The following is a 14,527-nucleotide window of genomic DNA, read 5'->3' on the forward strand; positions in this document are numbered from 1 at the left end:
TTACATAGCATTATACTAAGGCCTACAAGTTTTTAGCTAGAAAGACCAGCCTATCAACATGCTCTGGCTTTAAACATGAGCGAAGGCAGGCTAAATAGTCTGTTGTTCCGACATAGTTAGCTTTTCTCTCTCACCTCAATCTGTTACCTACTCTCACATGTAAGGCTTCATTACTGTGACTTGGCTTGCTTGCTTATTTAGGCGGAGTAATGAAACCTTACATGCGTCGGTTCGCCCCCTAATGGTTTGGCGGAGTACTGGTCAAAAAGTGCTTGATCAGATATGCATCAGAGCTCGCATTTTAAATGGAAATAAATCGCGATTTTCATTTAATTTAATCGTGGCAGCCAAAATCGCGATTTTCGATTAAATTCGATTAATTGTGCAGCCCTAGGCTACCACGGATGGATGTATGCACCACGAACTCATATAACACACACATGGGTTACACATTACCATTTGATCACTCGATGTTCTAAAATAGCAGCTAGTCGGGTGCTAACGGTTAGCATTTAACTAAGCCAGACAGCCACAAGCTTTAATAAGACCAATTCTTGCACGTATAGAACGGTATTACGGCACTTAAGTATTATCTAGGAACAAAAAACAAAAGTCATTAACCCATGTAGACACTACGTTGAGAACATATACAGTCATCATGCAACTCCTCAAATAACATGACGTTTTTCAGGCGTTTTTTACCCCAAGGATAGGTCATGGCTAATATGGTTAGATGAAGGAGGCTAGGTTACGAGAGACAAAGTGTATATATATGCACAATTATTTTAACACTTGCGCTTTGATTGTAGACGAGTAAATGACTTCCACCTCAACGCTGATCGTTTACTCCCAGTCACAGAGGCTCCAAAGAAATACACACTAGTAGATGAAATTCAGCAAGTTGATAAATGAACACACCTATCTGACGAAAAGCCCGGGAGTCACGTTCCTTAGCAACCAGATTGCCCAGCCATCGGTTCCATCCACTGACAGTGTAGCAGCTAGCAGTTTGTAACGGAACGCTGTTGAATATTATAATAGCAGCCAGCAGCTACACTGTCAATGGTTCCATATATCCACCAGGGGGAACCAAACGTTGTATGGTCTGCACAGTACTCGGGTCTATCATTACTACCAGAGTGGATTACCAGAGAGCAACCCCCCCCCCAAAAAAAACTCTTCGGATCTGCACGAATTACACAAGTCGCCCAAAATGCCGGGGAAAAAGCGGAATGCGCCGAAAAGTGTGCCGTTTGCACGCCTGAAAGTAACAAAGGCTACCATCAGTAACACACTACGCCGCCAGGGACTCAAATCCTGCAGTGCCAGACGTGTCCCCCTGCTTAAGCCAGTACATGTCCAGGCCCATCTGAAGTTTGGTAGAGAGCATTTGGATGATCCAGAAGAGGACTGGGAGAATGTCATATGGTCAGATGAAACCAAAATAGAACTTTTTGGTAAAAACTCAACTTGTTGTGTTTGGAGGAGAAAGAATGCTGAGTTGCATCCAAAGAACACCATACCTACTGTGAAGCATGGGGGTGGAAACATCATGCTTTGGGGCTGTTTTTCTGCAAAGGGACCAGGACGACTGATCCGTGTAAAGGAAAGAATGAATGGGGCCATGTATCGTGAGATTTTGAGTGAAAACCTCCTTCCATCAGCAAGGGCATTGAAGATGAAACGTGGCTGGGTCTTTCAGCATGACAATGATCCCAAACACACCGCCCGGGCAATGAAGGAGTGGCTTCGTTAGAAGCATTTCAAGGTCCTGGAGTGGCCTAGCCAGTCTCCAGATCTCAACCCCACAGAAAATCTTTGGAGGGAGTTGAAAGTCCGTGTTGCCCAGCGACAGCCCCAAAACATCACTGCTCTAGAGGAGATCTGCATGGAGGAATGGGCCAAAATACCAGCAACAGTGTGTGAAAACCTTGTGAAGACTTACAGAAAACGTTTGACCTCTGTCATTGCCAACAAAGAGTATATAACAAAGTATTGAGATGAACTTTTGTTATTGACCAAATACTTATTTTCCACCATAATTTGCAAATAAATTCTTTAAAAATCAGACAATGTGATTTTCTGGGTTTTTCTCATTTTGTCTCTCATAGTTGAGGTATACCTATGATAAAAATTACAGGCCTCTATCATCTTTTTAAGTGGGAGAACTTGCACAATTGGTGACTGACTAAATACTTTTTTGCCCCACTGTACTGTTGAAGTAGGCTCATTGTTTTTCGTTCAGGATATTTGGGGGGTTAGGTGGGCCGCAATTTTTTTTTAAATGGATAAAGTGGTCCTTGGTCTGAAAAAGTTTAAGAAACACTGCTTTAAAAGGTGCATTAGGTAAGATTAGTCAATTTTCCCCAGATTAACACACTAACACTTAAGTGGGTGAGTTAGACATTTGAATACATTTTTTTGGTGTTTACTTCTTCAGCATACCCAACCACATTCCTGCACATGCTCAGAAAGAGTAAAGAAAAAAAAATCACTAACAGGAGGTCCATTCAAGCATAAACAAGCAATCCAGACCAGAGGTCACATTTCCAAATGGGTTTTCTCAACCACATAATACTCCCCCCTGTGGTCATGGCTTAAACCATTATTATTTATCTTGTTTTACATATTGGGTACAATTTGTAGAAGAAATTAAAAAAAAAAAAAAAAAAAAGGATAGGATAGGATTATTGCACTTTTTTGGGAGTCATATCCAAAATCATTAAAGTGCACACAGATGCAAGGAGGTGACTGAATGCTGCTTGGTGTAAATTACCTGGTAGAGGTTTAGGTGGTGGTAGTTTGGGGTTACTACTGGGTGTGTGCACACTGCAAATCTTGATGAATCCAGCCATGAGCATAATCAAGGCAATACCCATCAGCAGCACTGCCCACCAGTAAGCCTGGGGATATCCAGATATACACGTTAAACACAAAGCCATAAATAAAATATGAAAATCCTTATGGGTAAGATTAATTACACACTGATTATTCCAGAAACGTTTGAAACTAAATATTTTTAGAGCTTGTGTCTGAGCTGCCATTATTATTTGTAAGCCAACACCTTATGTGTAATTACAGTAAAACTTTGAACTGAAAGAGATTATACAAGGTTATTATTACCATGTTGTGCAGAATGCTAGTTCTGATTGTTTTTGAAGAAAGACATGTCTGGATTCAGAATTAAAGTCAAGACACTTGCCACTATCCACTCAGCAATGTTCTCGTAGAGCTCAGGGTTGAAAATGGCTTTCTTCAGCCTGGCCAACGGCCCGTCGGCATCCACCAGCCTGCACTTCATAAACACGTCACAGTAGCCTTTGAAGTCGTTGCAGGGAGAGCCAGCCTGCAGCGTGGTCACCTTCCTATTGAAGAACTGGGCCAGGCGCTCAGAGCCTGTACTGCTGCATGTGCTGGGGTTCACTGTAGGAGGAAGCGAGAACATGGAGCAATTCCCAGAATGATGGCACTGTATTATCTACTCTCAAGCATGGCATCACATGACTACCACTAAGCTATGTGAGAACATTGTGTGGGCATGCTGTAATTAATACAGAAGAAACCCACTCCAGAGAAAGGGAGAGATTTAACACCAGATACATCACATTGTCATGCACAGGCTACTTACTCAGAGGCTAGAAATAATACAAAATCAGAGGAGCTGAAACAGAAATGAAACATGTACTGACTTTTCTCCATGCAGCAAACATGACAGAGCTCGGTCTCGTCCTTGCCATCACCGCTAGCACAAGTACACACCTCCAGCCCATATTTCTCACAGATAGAGCCAGAACATCCCTGTGGGGAAAAGAAAAAAAATCTCTTAGAAACCATTCTTCCCTTTAAAAAGACATCTACATTTTCACCTTAGATTCCCGATACTAAGTGTTCAGCTTTTGCAATCCACAACCTGCCAACAGTTCCATGTGCCAACAGCATGTCATTACCCCATTAAGGCAGACTTGAGTTTCTCCATGGCAGGCAGTGAAGTTGGCTTTGGGTTCAGAAGTGGGACACTGGGCTGAGGCTCCATTACACATGCCCTGATGGGCGCACTCCGACTCCTCACGACACTTCTCGTTCCGGGTCTTGTACGTGCACTCGGAGGTGCAGCACGGACCTTGGCTGGGACTTCGGACAAAATATAAGGTTCAGATCAGAGTATAGGATTGATACAGTGTGTGCACGTACCCACACTCAGTATGAGCTAGAAATGTTCAACGGTTTTTCTTCAATATATTATGTTGTATGGTGACCAAGTTTAAAGGTTTGTACATTAGGGTGCATCAGTTGCCCTCACTTTCATAAAATCTGATGCATTTTTGTCTGGGTGTTCCTTTTCACCAATAAAGACATCCTGTAAAATTTTTTGACCATATTCAAAAGTCTAATGGTGGCACCATGAGGTAGCCTAGTAAACTAGACCCACCCGCCTAGCGGCCAAAAATATTTTTGCCTAGCGAGTGGGTCTAGCCTCGCACCATATAAACAAAAACACCCCGGGCATCAAATCGTGCCCGCCAATCACAACGCAAGGTTTTTGTTTGGATTCTTTGGGCAGGCTTTTGCAGGAGTGACGACAAAGCTCCGTGACGCTGGAGAAAGCACAGCAGGAAAGATGGCTACGGCTCCGCTTTGGAATCAGTTTTAGAAGAATTAGACTTGGAGTTTCCGTTGAAACATGAGCAGGAAGAGGCTCTCCGCTCATTCCTTTTCAAGAAGGACGTTTTCGCTGTTTTGCCGACCGGCTATGGCAAAAGTCTGATCTACCAGCTGGCTCCGCTGGTAGCCAAAAGGATGGGGCTAGTTTGTGCAGTACGAAGAATTAATAAACAGCTTTGAAACATTACTTTTTGATTGTTTCTTATTTTCCCGTTATTTTAAATTTAAGGGAAATTATTTCACCAAACACCACTAAATAAAAACTCTCAAAAACAGTTTAAGCAAACCCTTGAAAAACACTTGGAAAAAAAAAAGTGCATGTTAAGTATGTGGTACAGACTCCAAACTTGTGGTCATTATCTCCAAACTTCTTAGAACCTGTTTATTAATTAATACGCATTTTGAAAAATTATTTATTTCAAGGTCTCCCCCACTGCGCGATCTGACTACGTCACAGTCACTGTTGCGCTGATTGGTCAGAGCGTTGGCCTATACACACAGAGACAGTTTGAAAGACAGTGGTTTGTTCCTCCTACACCCTTCAGAAATGTCTACGGATCGAGGCCAGACTAAATATTCACATTTAGTCTGGCTTGCCAGGCTAACCATGAGGTTCATTTTTTGCCAAAAAAACGCTTATTTTATGTTTTCGCGTAAGGTTTGAATCACAATGTTGGACTCCATTTATTGATTTCCTGTGAGCCAGAGATCATGTTAAGAACCTTTGTAAGGGATTGAGAAGCATTAATGTGATTCAGAATACATTTGTATTGTTTAAAAGTAGTTGAACAATGATTCAATGAACAGCTAAAACTCAAACTGTGCTTGATAATATATTTAGAATATGCACTAAAAATGTGTATCTAAGATATTTGGTATACTCTATAAGGTGCCATAATGTTTCATGAAAAGTGATCGAAATTTTGTCACAAAAGTCATAAAATAACAGCTTTTTCCATAACTTTGAGCTCCTGGTGCCACCATTAAACTTTTGAATTTTGTCAAAATATTTCACCCAGTGTGTTTTCTTGCCAAAAGGAACATAAAAACAAAAATGCATCATGATCGGAGGAACCTTTCATTTTTAGGGGGCAACTGATGCACCCTATTGTACATTCCTTATCTTAAAAGTAACACAAAAACACAGAGCGTACCTGCAGACTTTGTTAGGTTTAAGTTTGCATCTCTTGTTTTCTGGCTGGTTAGCATCATAGCAGCAGTGATCTTTGCACTGGTCATTGTATCCACAGTCGCACTCCTCTCCTGGCTCTACTAAGCCGTTACCACAGGTTGGTTGGCCAGACTCTGTTGTAGTGTGCAGGAACACACGTCGACACAAACATGCACACACAAGGAAAACAGAATCTGTTCAGTCACAAATGCATCTCTTTGTTGAGCCTTGAACATTCTGCACTTGAAAATCTTACTGGGGAAGGTTTGTCAACTTGACATCAATCTCCACTTTACATATGGCATCAAATCGTCTTTTAAAAAAGCAAATAGAAAACAGCAAATTCACAGCACATCTTCCTGAACTCAAGACGGAGGAGATCCTTTTAAATAAAAGATGCTGTCATACTGCCAATGACAACACCGTTATTAAACCCTGCCTACGATCAAAATGACATCCGACATACAGTATAACAGACAAAGTGTGAAAGCTAGTCCACCTTATCCACCTTGCATTTCCAAAATCTGAAACGGAAACCATTATAAAAACTAAATTTATCATTAAATCAATAAGTTCGAGACCTACCCACAAAGCAGTTTCCCCTTTTCTTATCCAGCACTTGGCTGATGTTGCGAATACTGCACACGGAGAACTTGTTGTTGTTCAGCTTGTCTCCTGATGTGGCTCTAGCATACATTATGTAGTTGCCTTTTTCCTTCTTATCCTGGCTCTTTGACTCGCCTGGAGTGCATTCAGAGCCTGAATCATGCTAATAATAAAAATGGAACAAATATGAAAATCAGTTTACATTTTTTTGATTTACAACAAATGCTTCCAATTTTTAAGATTACATACAACCATGTACCAGAAAAACTCTTTAGAAACTAGAAGGACTGGTTAAAAAGAATACTGTTTCAAGCTGAAATAGCATGGACATGTACAGAACAGGCAGCATCCTACATCACCCGGCTACTTCAAATCGCATTTAACCAGAACGAAGGCCATCCGATGGTTAAATTTGTAAGCTGATTTAAAAATTAGAATCCCTGGCAACCCTGAAGCCTTTAGCTGATGTGTTTGCTTGCTGAAAATGGCACAGTACATGTGTCCATTCTCCTGAACGACCCAGTGCATGCATACATACATGGTGTTCAGCAGCAGACAGACAATGACAAACTTCTGTATTCACCTGCATTTGGGTAAAATTAACTGTTTATGACTGGTATTTCTTTTCTTAACCTTGACATTTCATTATGTAATGAGGACTGACCAGAAATAAAGTTAAACGTAGGTTGTCAGCTGAGTGGATGGCCAGAGCAAAAAATAAACGGGGAAAATGTCAAAGACCGATTTATAAATAGAGAATTAATGATGCTTAGGACAACGTTCATATCTGCAACCCAGAAAACGTACAGCACTGGGAGCAACATGTATGATCCAATGTCTGGTTTCAACTACATAAACACTGTTGCTTCACTGTGTAAAAGCTCATCAATGGACGTGCAAGAGAAAGTTACAACGGCTTTATTCGAAACGTGAAATCAACACAGCATTAAAAATGAAAAGCCCACTTTGCTCAAACTGGTTTGATTATATAAACCCAGGTGTAGCCCAAACTTACTGGGGAGCCGAAGTTGTGTCCCACTTCATGGGCAAAGGTAATATGGGAGACCTTTGGAGGTACGTGAGATGCGTAGTTCTGCACGGTTATAATCCCAGTGTTCAGGGACTTCCTTTTCCCATCAGAATACAGTTTACTCTTTTCACAGATACCACCAGAGCTCCCTGAGAGACCAAGCATCAGAATACTTGTCAAAGGACATTCAATGCAACTGGCGAAAAGGCTGGGTTTCTAAATAAACACTAACGCACACAAGCTGGGGATCGCTTGTTAACACACATTATGTTATAAACAGAGAATTAGGGGCCACTTTACATCTAAAGGGTGTTCTTGAACTTTCTAAAAGCGATCTGAAACCCGAGAATTTATATAGTGCCAGTTAGGATTGGGTGATTATATAGGATATTACACAGTGGTGTGAAGATATGAAGTTCATCTTAGAGTGATGAATGGATTTTTCTTTTTTTTTAAAGATATTTTTTGGGCTTTTTTCACCTTTATTGGATAGGACAGTGTAGAGACAGGAAATGAGCAGGAGAGAGAGACGGGGAGGGATCGGGAAATGACCTCGGGTCGGAATCGAACCCGGGTCCCCGGATTCATGGTATGGCGCCTTATCCACCTGAGCCACGACGCCCCCGATGAATGGATATTTCTTGAGTGAGCACTGCAAACAAGTGAAATATTTTTCAACACAAGATGATAAACTTCATATCTTTGCACCACCGTGTATGGACACATACGGCGGTGGGGGGGGACCCACAAAAACGCAAGTCAATCAAAAGAATTGCAATTTTGAACAGGTTCGTCATTTTGATAACACACACATACGTCAGTGAGAAAACAATGGGAGTGACATCATCAGAGCGAAATATCAGGAATCGTTATCCATACAGGACACTGCTTCGATATAATAAAAACATTTATTTTTTTCGCGGTCCGGTTTCCATTAAATCCTGCGCTCTGATTGGCTGGCGAGCGGGTCCATATCTTATGATACGGACCCCGGTTATGGACCTCTGGCGACTCGCTCGTTCACAACAACAAACATCGTAGCAATTTTTGTCAACATTTATTTTCGCGTTTCTCAGGAGAATAGCATTAATTTTACATCATGGATAGCGATAACGACGGTGTTCACAGCGAAAGCGAGTTTTACTACCCTGAGGAACAAGAAATAAAAGAAAACATTTCAGGAGAAAGCTAAAAACCTGTAACCGTTGCTAACGCCGAGCAAAAACATGGCTGAATCCTGAATGACTCAATTTTGTATAAATAGGGGACTACATAGGCGGCAAAATGTAGTTTTTTTCCTGCCATGGAAGTGCACTTGCACTACGTTCAGACTGCAACCTGAAACGACCCATATCCGATTTGTTGTGAAATCCGATTTTTTTGTTAGGCCGTTCACATCACCAATTATATGAGACTTGTATGCGATCTCCAATATGAACGGAAAACGACCCAAAAGTGTCCCGCATGCGAAAATTGACACGTAATAAGCACATCTACGTAATACGTAAACAAAAAAAAAGCGCACTCTTCAAGTTTGCAAGTAAAGCATGGAGATGAGGCGAGACCTGGCGATGTGGTTTTTGTGGCGGCGGCGGCAGAACTCACACAATAATCTGATTAATGTGGGCAGCAGACTAATGAGACCGAAGGTGTCAAATTACTGGAAATTTCCAGAACAATCTTATAATCTTGTAATACAGGATGGTTTAACATCCAGGTCCCTACCAAATCCACCATTAGCTTGATCAAAGTCTAAATTCTGAAAACTGTACAAATGTTGTTGTTTTCCACCAAAGAGGCGGGATTAGCCAACGCAGAATAGTGACGTTTGTCTCTTGTTGATGACGTGTAGGTCGCATGAATGTGACCTGTCCGGTCAGACTGCAGTCGCATGTGAAAATAACGGATATGCATCGGAATTAGGACCACATATCCAAGCGGCCTGGGTCGCCTGTGAAAAAAAATCGGATCTGTGTCGTTCAGATTGTCAATAACAAATCGGATACAGGTCGCATATGGGCAAAAAAATCGGATATGGGTCGTTTCAGGGTGCAGTCTGAACGTAGTCTTGTATACCGAGGAGGAAGCAATTTGCATTACAGCCGTGAATGAGGATTCAAAATGGCGGCTCGGCTCAGTTTTCCCTTTCGGGCGCTCTCGTTTTCTGTTAGAATTTGGCAAAGAAAAAAATATTATTTACCAGCTTAAGGTCGGTCTGTATGGTGAAATACCGTGACCTCAGCCTTGAATGCTGATCTCGCCCCAGAGGGCCTCGCTCAGTACTTTCAAGACCTCGGTCACGGTATTTCAAGATACGGACCTCCCAGCTGGTAAATAACATATGTATTCTCTTCCCTTCTAGCAGGTTTCATTCATTTGGTTTGATAGCATGCAATATTGTTCGCATATCACTTATCCTACATGTATTATATGTCATTCTATACAATGGAGAATGAGAGTTGAATAAGGTTTAGGATATTGCATGGCTGTCAAGACAACATGACGTCACACATCGGAAACGTAAAGATTCCGCGCTAACAAGTGACTGACAATTTGCAAACAAACATGGGTTCCAGGTTTGCTTCGTTAAATACGGAAGATTGAGAGAATTTTGAAAGAGAAAGATGCGTTGAACACCCAAAAGGAATGTGTATAATAATAATTATTATTATTAGGCTGGCTTTTTTTGTGGTATATCAGATATATTCCATTCAGCTAGCATGATACTGAACTCATCTTCAACTCGTTCAATATCATGCTATCTGAATGGAATATATCCGATATACCACTCAACGCCAACCAAGATTGTTTAAATATGTGTCACTCAGATCCATGATGTGTTTCGAATGAAAAATGTGAATTTTTCCAACACGAGAAGATAAACTTCATATCTTCAAGCCAATGTTCTTTTTATTATATTGACACATTCTCAAAGTACCCAAATGTATCAAAACAATTCATCGATTTCCTCACGAGTGAGAATATTGGAAAATATGAACTACATCTGGAACACTGAGTCACATGAAAAACACTCATGTCTATAGAATAAATATTTTACAATATTTTCACTTGTGAGGAGATCAATGAATTGTTTTGATTAACTTGCGTACTTTGTGAATGTGTCGATATAATAAGAAAAATCACATGCTGATTTGAAGATATGAAGTTTATCTTCTCATGCTGAAAAATATTTCACTTGTTCACCCACTCGTGAAATATGTTCACCACTCGAAGATAAACGTCACATCTTCGCATTACCGTTGTAATATCATGTATAAAAGTATTTGAATTATATTTTTATATACAAACAGATTTGCACATGCGTACCTGAAGGTGCTCCCACCCAAGCCAGTCCCAACACACCATCATCAAAATCTCGGTCAGTGAAGACATAGGCCAGACAATAATCATCATGGTTCTGCTCAGAGTTCAACTCTAGAAACTTCTCCACACCAATATTAGCAAAACGGAAAGGGTTGGACCTGATCCGCTCGTCACTGGTTGTGTTGATCTAGGAAAAATAACAACGTCCATAAAATGTTGTGCGTGTTGACAATAAAACAATACATGGTTTTGTTAATTAAATTTCAATAAGCTGGTTATGAAAATGTTTACAAACGGAGTGGACAAAAGTTATCCTGTTTAGCGTATATTTCGCAAAAAAAAAAAAAAAAAACAATCACAGTGAAAACTACATTTGACTCACCCTAATTCTCTTCACCATGAAGCTAATGTTGCGGATACCCAGGAAGTCTGTACCCTGGTAGATTGCATCAATTGCCTTAACATGGCTAGAAATCTGAGAAAATAATAGTACAATTTCAGAACTACATTAAAAATATTAAAACTACATTTATTTAAACATGTATATGCGCACACGCACACACACGTTTTTTCAAGTCTTTGGACTGTAACACACAAAGCAAAAAGTTACCCCTTTTCAATCAACAGGGAACGGGTTCTTGAACTAATTCCGTTCAGGATTCTTTGAACTGGCTAGTGAATCGGCCCGTGTTCTCACCAGTTTTGAGCAGAACTGTTGTAATCAAGGGTGCGTCATGAATGGAGGGCGTTGCATAATTCGCAACAGGAGTAAGCAGTCGAAACAAGATGGCACAGCACACTGACGACCTGTGAACTTTTGTTCTATTACTGCAGATATTTGTTTCCGGTCCATTTTTCCCCCCCAGATGACGTACCTTTTTCCCGTTGCGTTCTCCGCTGCTATGCTCTGCTTCCTCTACAAACTAATGACACACCCACCGATGTCACTGGAAACACTTGCTATGTTTTGGTTCCAGTGGGGGAACCAAATTTTCAGGTTCCAAACCAATTTATTTTTGGTGGAAATGATCTGAATGGTTCAAAATTTGGTGCGCGAACCAGAACGGAACCCGTTCCGTGTTGGTCAAAAAGGAATAAGTGATCAAAATATACAGTAAGTAGGGCCAGGCCCAGATAAACAAGAGAGAATATCTACTGGCTACGATGTTGGGTGGATTAAAGACTTCAACCAGATAGACAGCAAAAGTGTGATGAAGAGGGCTGTAACTGTGCGAGTCTTGACTGGCTGAAGAACAGACATCCCATTATAGGCTAGTCAATTAGTTGCAGTAATCAAGAGATGATGAGTGCCAGGACGAGGCGCTGTGTTTCTTATGGTCAAAATCTTGAAGACAGAGAAAGCAAGCTCCACAATTTTCTCCCCAATATGGTCTTGGCCCAATTCCCACCCACTAGCTAACTTTCCTCATCGCATGACAACTAGCTGGGGAGGGTGGAGCAAACATGTGCTTCTTCCAAGACATATGAAAGCAGCCTCTTCATCTTTTACAACATGCTGCGTCATAGGGCAGCATTACACACTTGGAAGAAAGCGCTATCTGTTCGGCATCCATGAGCTCACAGACATCCGCGCTAAGTGCCCAGGAAGAGACAATAATGCCATCCCTTCCACACTCACACAGCTAGTTTTGCTCTCCTGACTCGCAGCCTCAGATAGCCTTGGTATTGTCGGGATTCAGACTCACGATCCCTTGCGGTGATAAGTGAATGCTTTTCTGCTGCACTATTCCAGGTTCCCCAAAGACAAGCTAATTGCTGCACGTTACCACAAAGTCTCCAGCAGATGCTTTTCACAGTAGTGACCACAAGCCAATATTCATGGCATAATGTTAAATCTATGTACTTGCTGGTAAGACAAGAAGCCCTGTCTATGCTAGATTGAGTAGGAAATGGCAGTCCTTCATCCTGAGAGCCTTCAGACTGCAAGCCAATAAACTGTGTGACTGGAAGACTAATCCCAGTGGTGTACAGTTAGGAAAGGAATAAATATAGCACGTGCAACCTGGACTTCTCGTCCCTCCATAATCAGCTGCAAGACTGTCTTGAGTTATACGTTTCAATGTATTTAATATTCACACCTTATACACAAAACATTTCTGTGCATTATAAGAGTCATGTCTTGAACTTCAACAGTGATTACCTGAGCAATGACAGCCTCTCTTGTTTTGTAGTATTTGAAGAAGAGGTGGTCAGTCTGGATGAACAGCTGGCAGGTATTTTTTTCCACCTGTGCCATCCTCTTTTTCCGTTTTAACACATGATCATCGGATGACTCCTTTCCTGATCCTACTTCTGCATCCTGAAAGAAGGAGGGGGGAGACCTTTATACACTGACTAGAGGGCAGCACGGTGGTGTAGTGTTTAGTGCTGTCGCCTCACAGCAAGAAGGTCCGGGTTCGAGCCCCGTGGCCGGCGAGGGCCTTTCTGTGCGGAGTTTGCATGTTCTCCCCGTGTCCACGTGGGTTTCCTCCGGGTGCTCCGGTTTCCCCCACAGTCCAAAGACATGCAGGTTAGGTTAACTGGTGACTCTAAATTGACCGTAGGTGTGAATGTGAGTGTGAATGGTTGTCTGTGTCTATGTGTCAGCCCTGTGATGACCTGGCAACTTGTCCAGGGTGTACCCCGCCTTTCACCCGTAGTCAGCTGGGATAGGCTCCAGCTTGCTCGCGACCCTGTAGAACAGGATAAAGCGGCTACAGATAATGAGATGAGATGAGACATTAACAAAAATGCCAAAAATAACTGCATAGAAGCCATAAAATGATTAATATAGTTGGAAAAAAAGAATAAGTCAAATATTGTAACAAAGAAAATGAGTTTGTGCTTAATACAAAATAGATAAGTGAAGCATTTAGAGATTTTCTTTGTTCATCTCTCTTCACTGAGTGCCAATGCTGACTTAAAAAAGTATAAAAGTTTCAAACCAATGAAATTCGAAGGAGGAAAGGAAAAATTAAAAAAAATAATAAAAATAAAAAAATAAAACCCTGGTAAACTACACTGTGTGAAGATGCACCAAGCGATATGACAGTATGACTGACCTGGATCGACTCTTCCACAGCAGAGGCCTGATATTTGCTCATCCTCTCAAACACTGAGTGATCTGCACAGCCACCCTGAGGCCCGTATTTATGAGGATAATCTAAAAGGCATGTCAAATGAGAAATATAGAATAGCCACTCTGGCCCATTTTGAACTTAGTGTTCTATTATAAGCAATCAATTAATGCCACTTTTCCACTGCCTGGTACCAACTCGACTCGCCTTTTCTTTTTGTTCCCCCCCCCATCAGGCCAAAGTCACGAATAGTACCCGTTACCCAGTACTTTTTTTGATATCACCTCACTTGAGATTCCAAGCGAGCTGAGGTGATACCAAAAGGTGACATGAAAACACTGCAGAATACTGATTGATCGGACAGAATCAAGTCAGTCACTGTGTCACTATTGTGCGAGATGGGACGTCCTGAACAAACCCTGCATTTTTAAATAGCGTGATATTTAACAGTTATTCCACGGAATCGAGTCGTACACAAGCTGAGAGCTGACGAGGCATGTAGTGCCGAGTCGGCTGTACGCCACGTACGTACGACGAGATTGAATGGAATACTTGTTTTATTCCATCCACATTCGCTGGATTTTGAGAAACAGAGCATTTTTATTTTTTGCAAATTCGATAAATAAAAACTTTATACAAAATGTCCGACAAAATAAT

The 14,527-nt window shown here is 41.4% G+C and overlaps 1 protein-coding gene across 1 annotated transcript in view; it reads right to left on the reverse strand.

Annotated features, from left to right (window-relative positions):
• The window catches only part of LOC132881764 (disintegrin and metalloproteinase domain-containing protein 10-like), a 34,537-nt gene that overhangs the window by 6,532 nt on the left and 13,478 nt on the right, over positions 1 to 14,527 (reverse strand). Inside the window, exons 5-15 of the mRNA XM_060914615.1 lie at positions 13,856 to 13,956; positions 12,955 to 13,113; positions 11,176 to 11,268; positions 10,797 to 10,980; positions 7,455 to 7,618; positions 6,419 to 6,602; positions 5,817 to 5,967; positions 3,948 to 4,131; positions 3,690 to 3,798; positions 3,203 to 3,423; positions 2,777 to 2,903 (exon numbers count right to left, since the gene is read on the reverse strand). Coding sequence (XP_060770598.1) covers positions 2,777 to 2,903; positions 3,203 to 3,423; positions 3,690 to 3,798; positions 3,948 to 4,131; positions 5,817 to 5,967; positions 6,419 to 6,602; positions 7,455 to 7,618; positions 10,797 to 10,980; positions 11,176 to 11,268; positions 12,955 to 13,113; positions 13,856 to 13,956 — 1,677 coding nt within the window. The remainder of the gene's footprint in view (positions 1 to 2,776; positions 2,904 to 3,202; positions 3,424 to 3,689; positions 3,799 to 3,947; positions 4,132 to 5,816; positions 5,968 to 6,418; positions 6,603 to 7,454; positions 7,619 to 10,796; positions 10,981 to 11,175; positions 11,269 to 12,954; positions 13,114 to 13,855; positions 13,957 to 14,527) is intronic.

Source organism: Neoarius graeffei, chromosome 2 (genome assembly GCF_027579695.1).
Source record: "Neoarius graeffei isolate fNeoGra1 chromosome 2, fNeoGra1.pri, whole genome shotgun sequence".
NCBI lineage: Eukaryota > Metazoa > Chordata > Actinopteri > Siluriformes > Ariidae > Neoarius > Neoarius graeffei.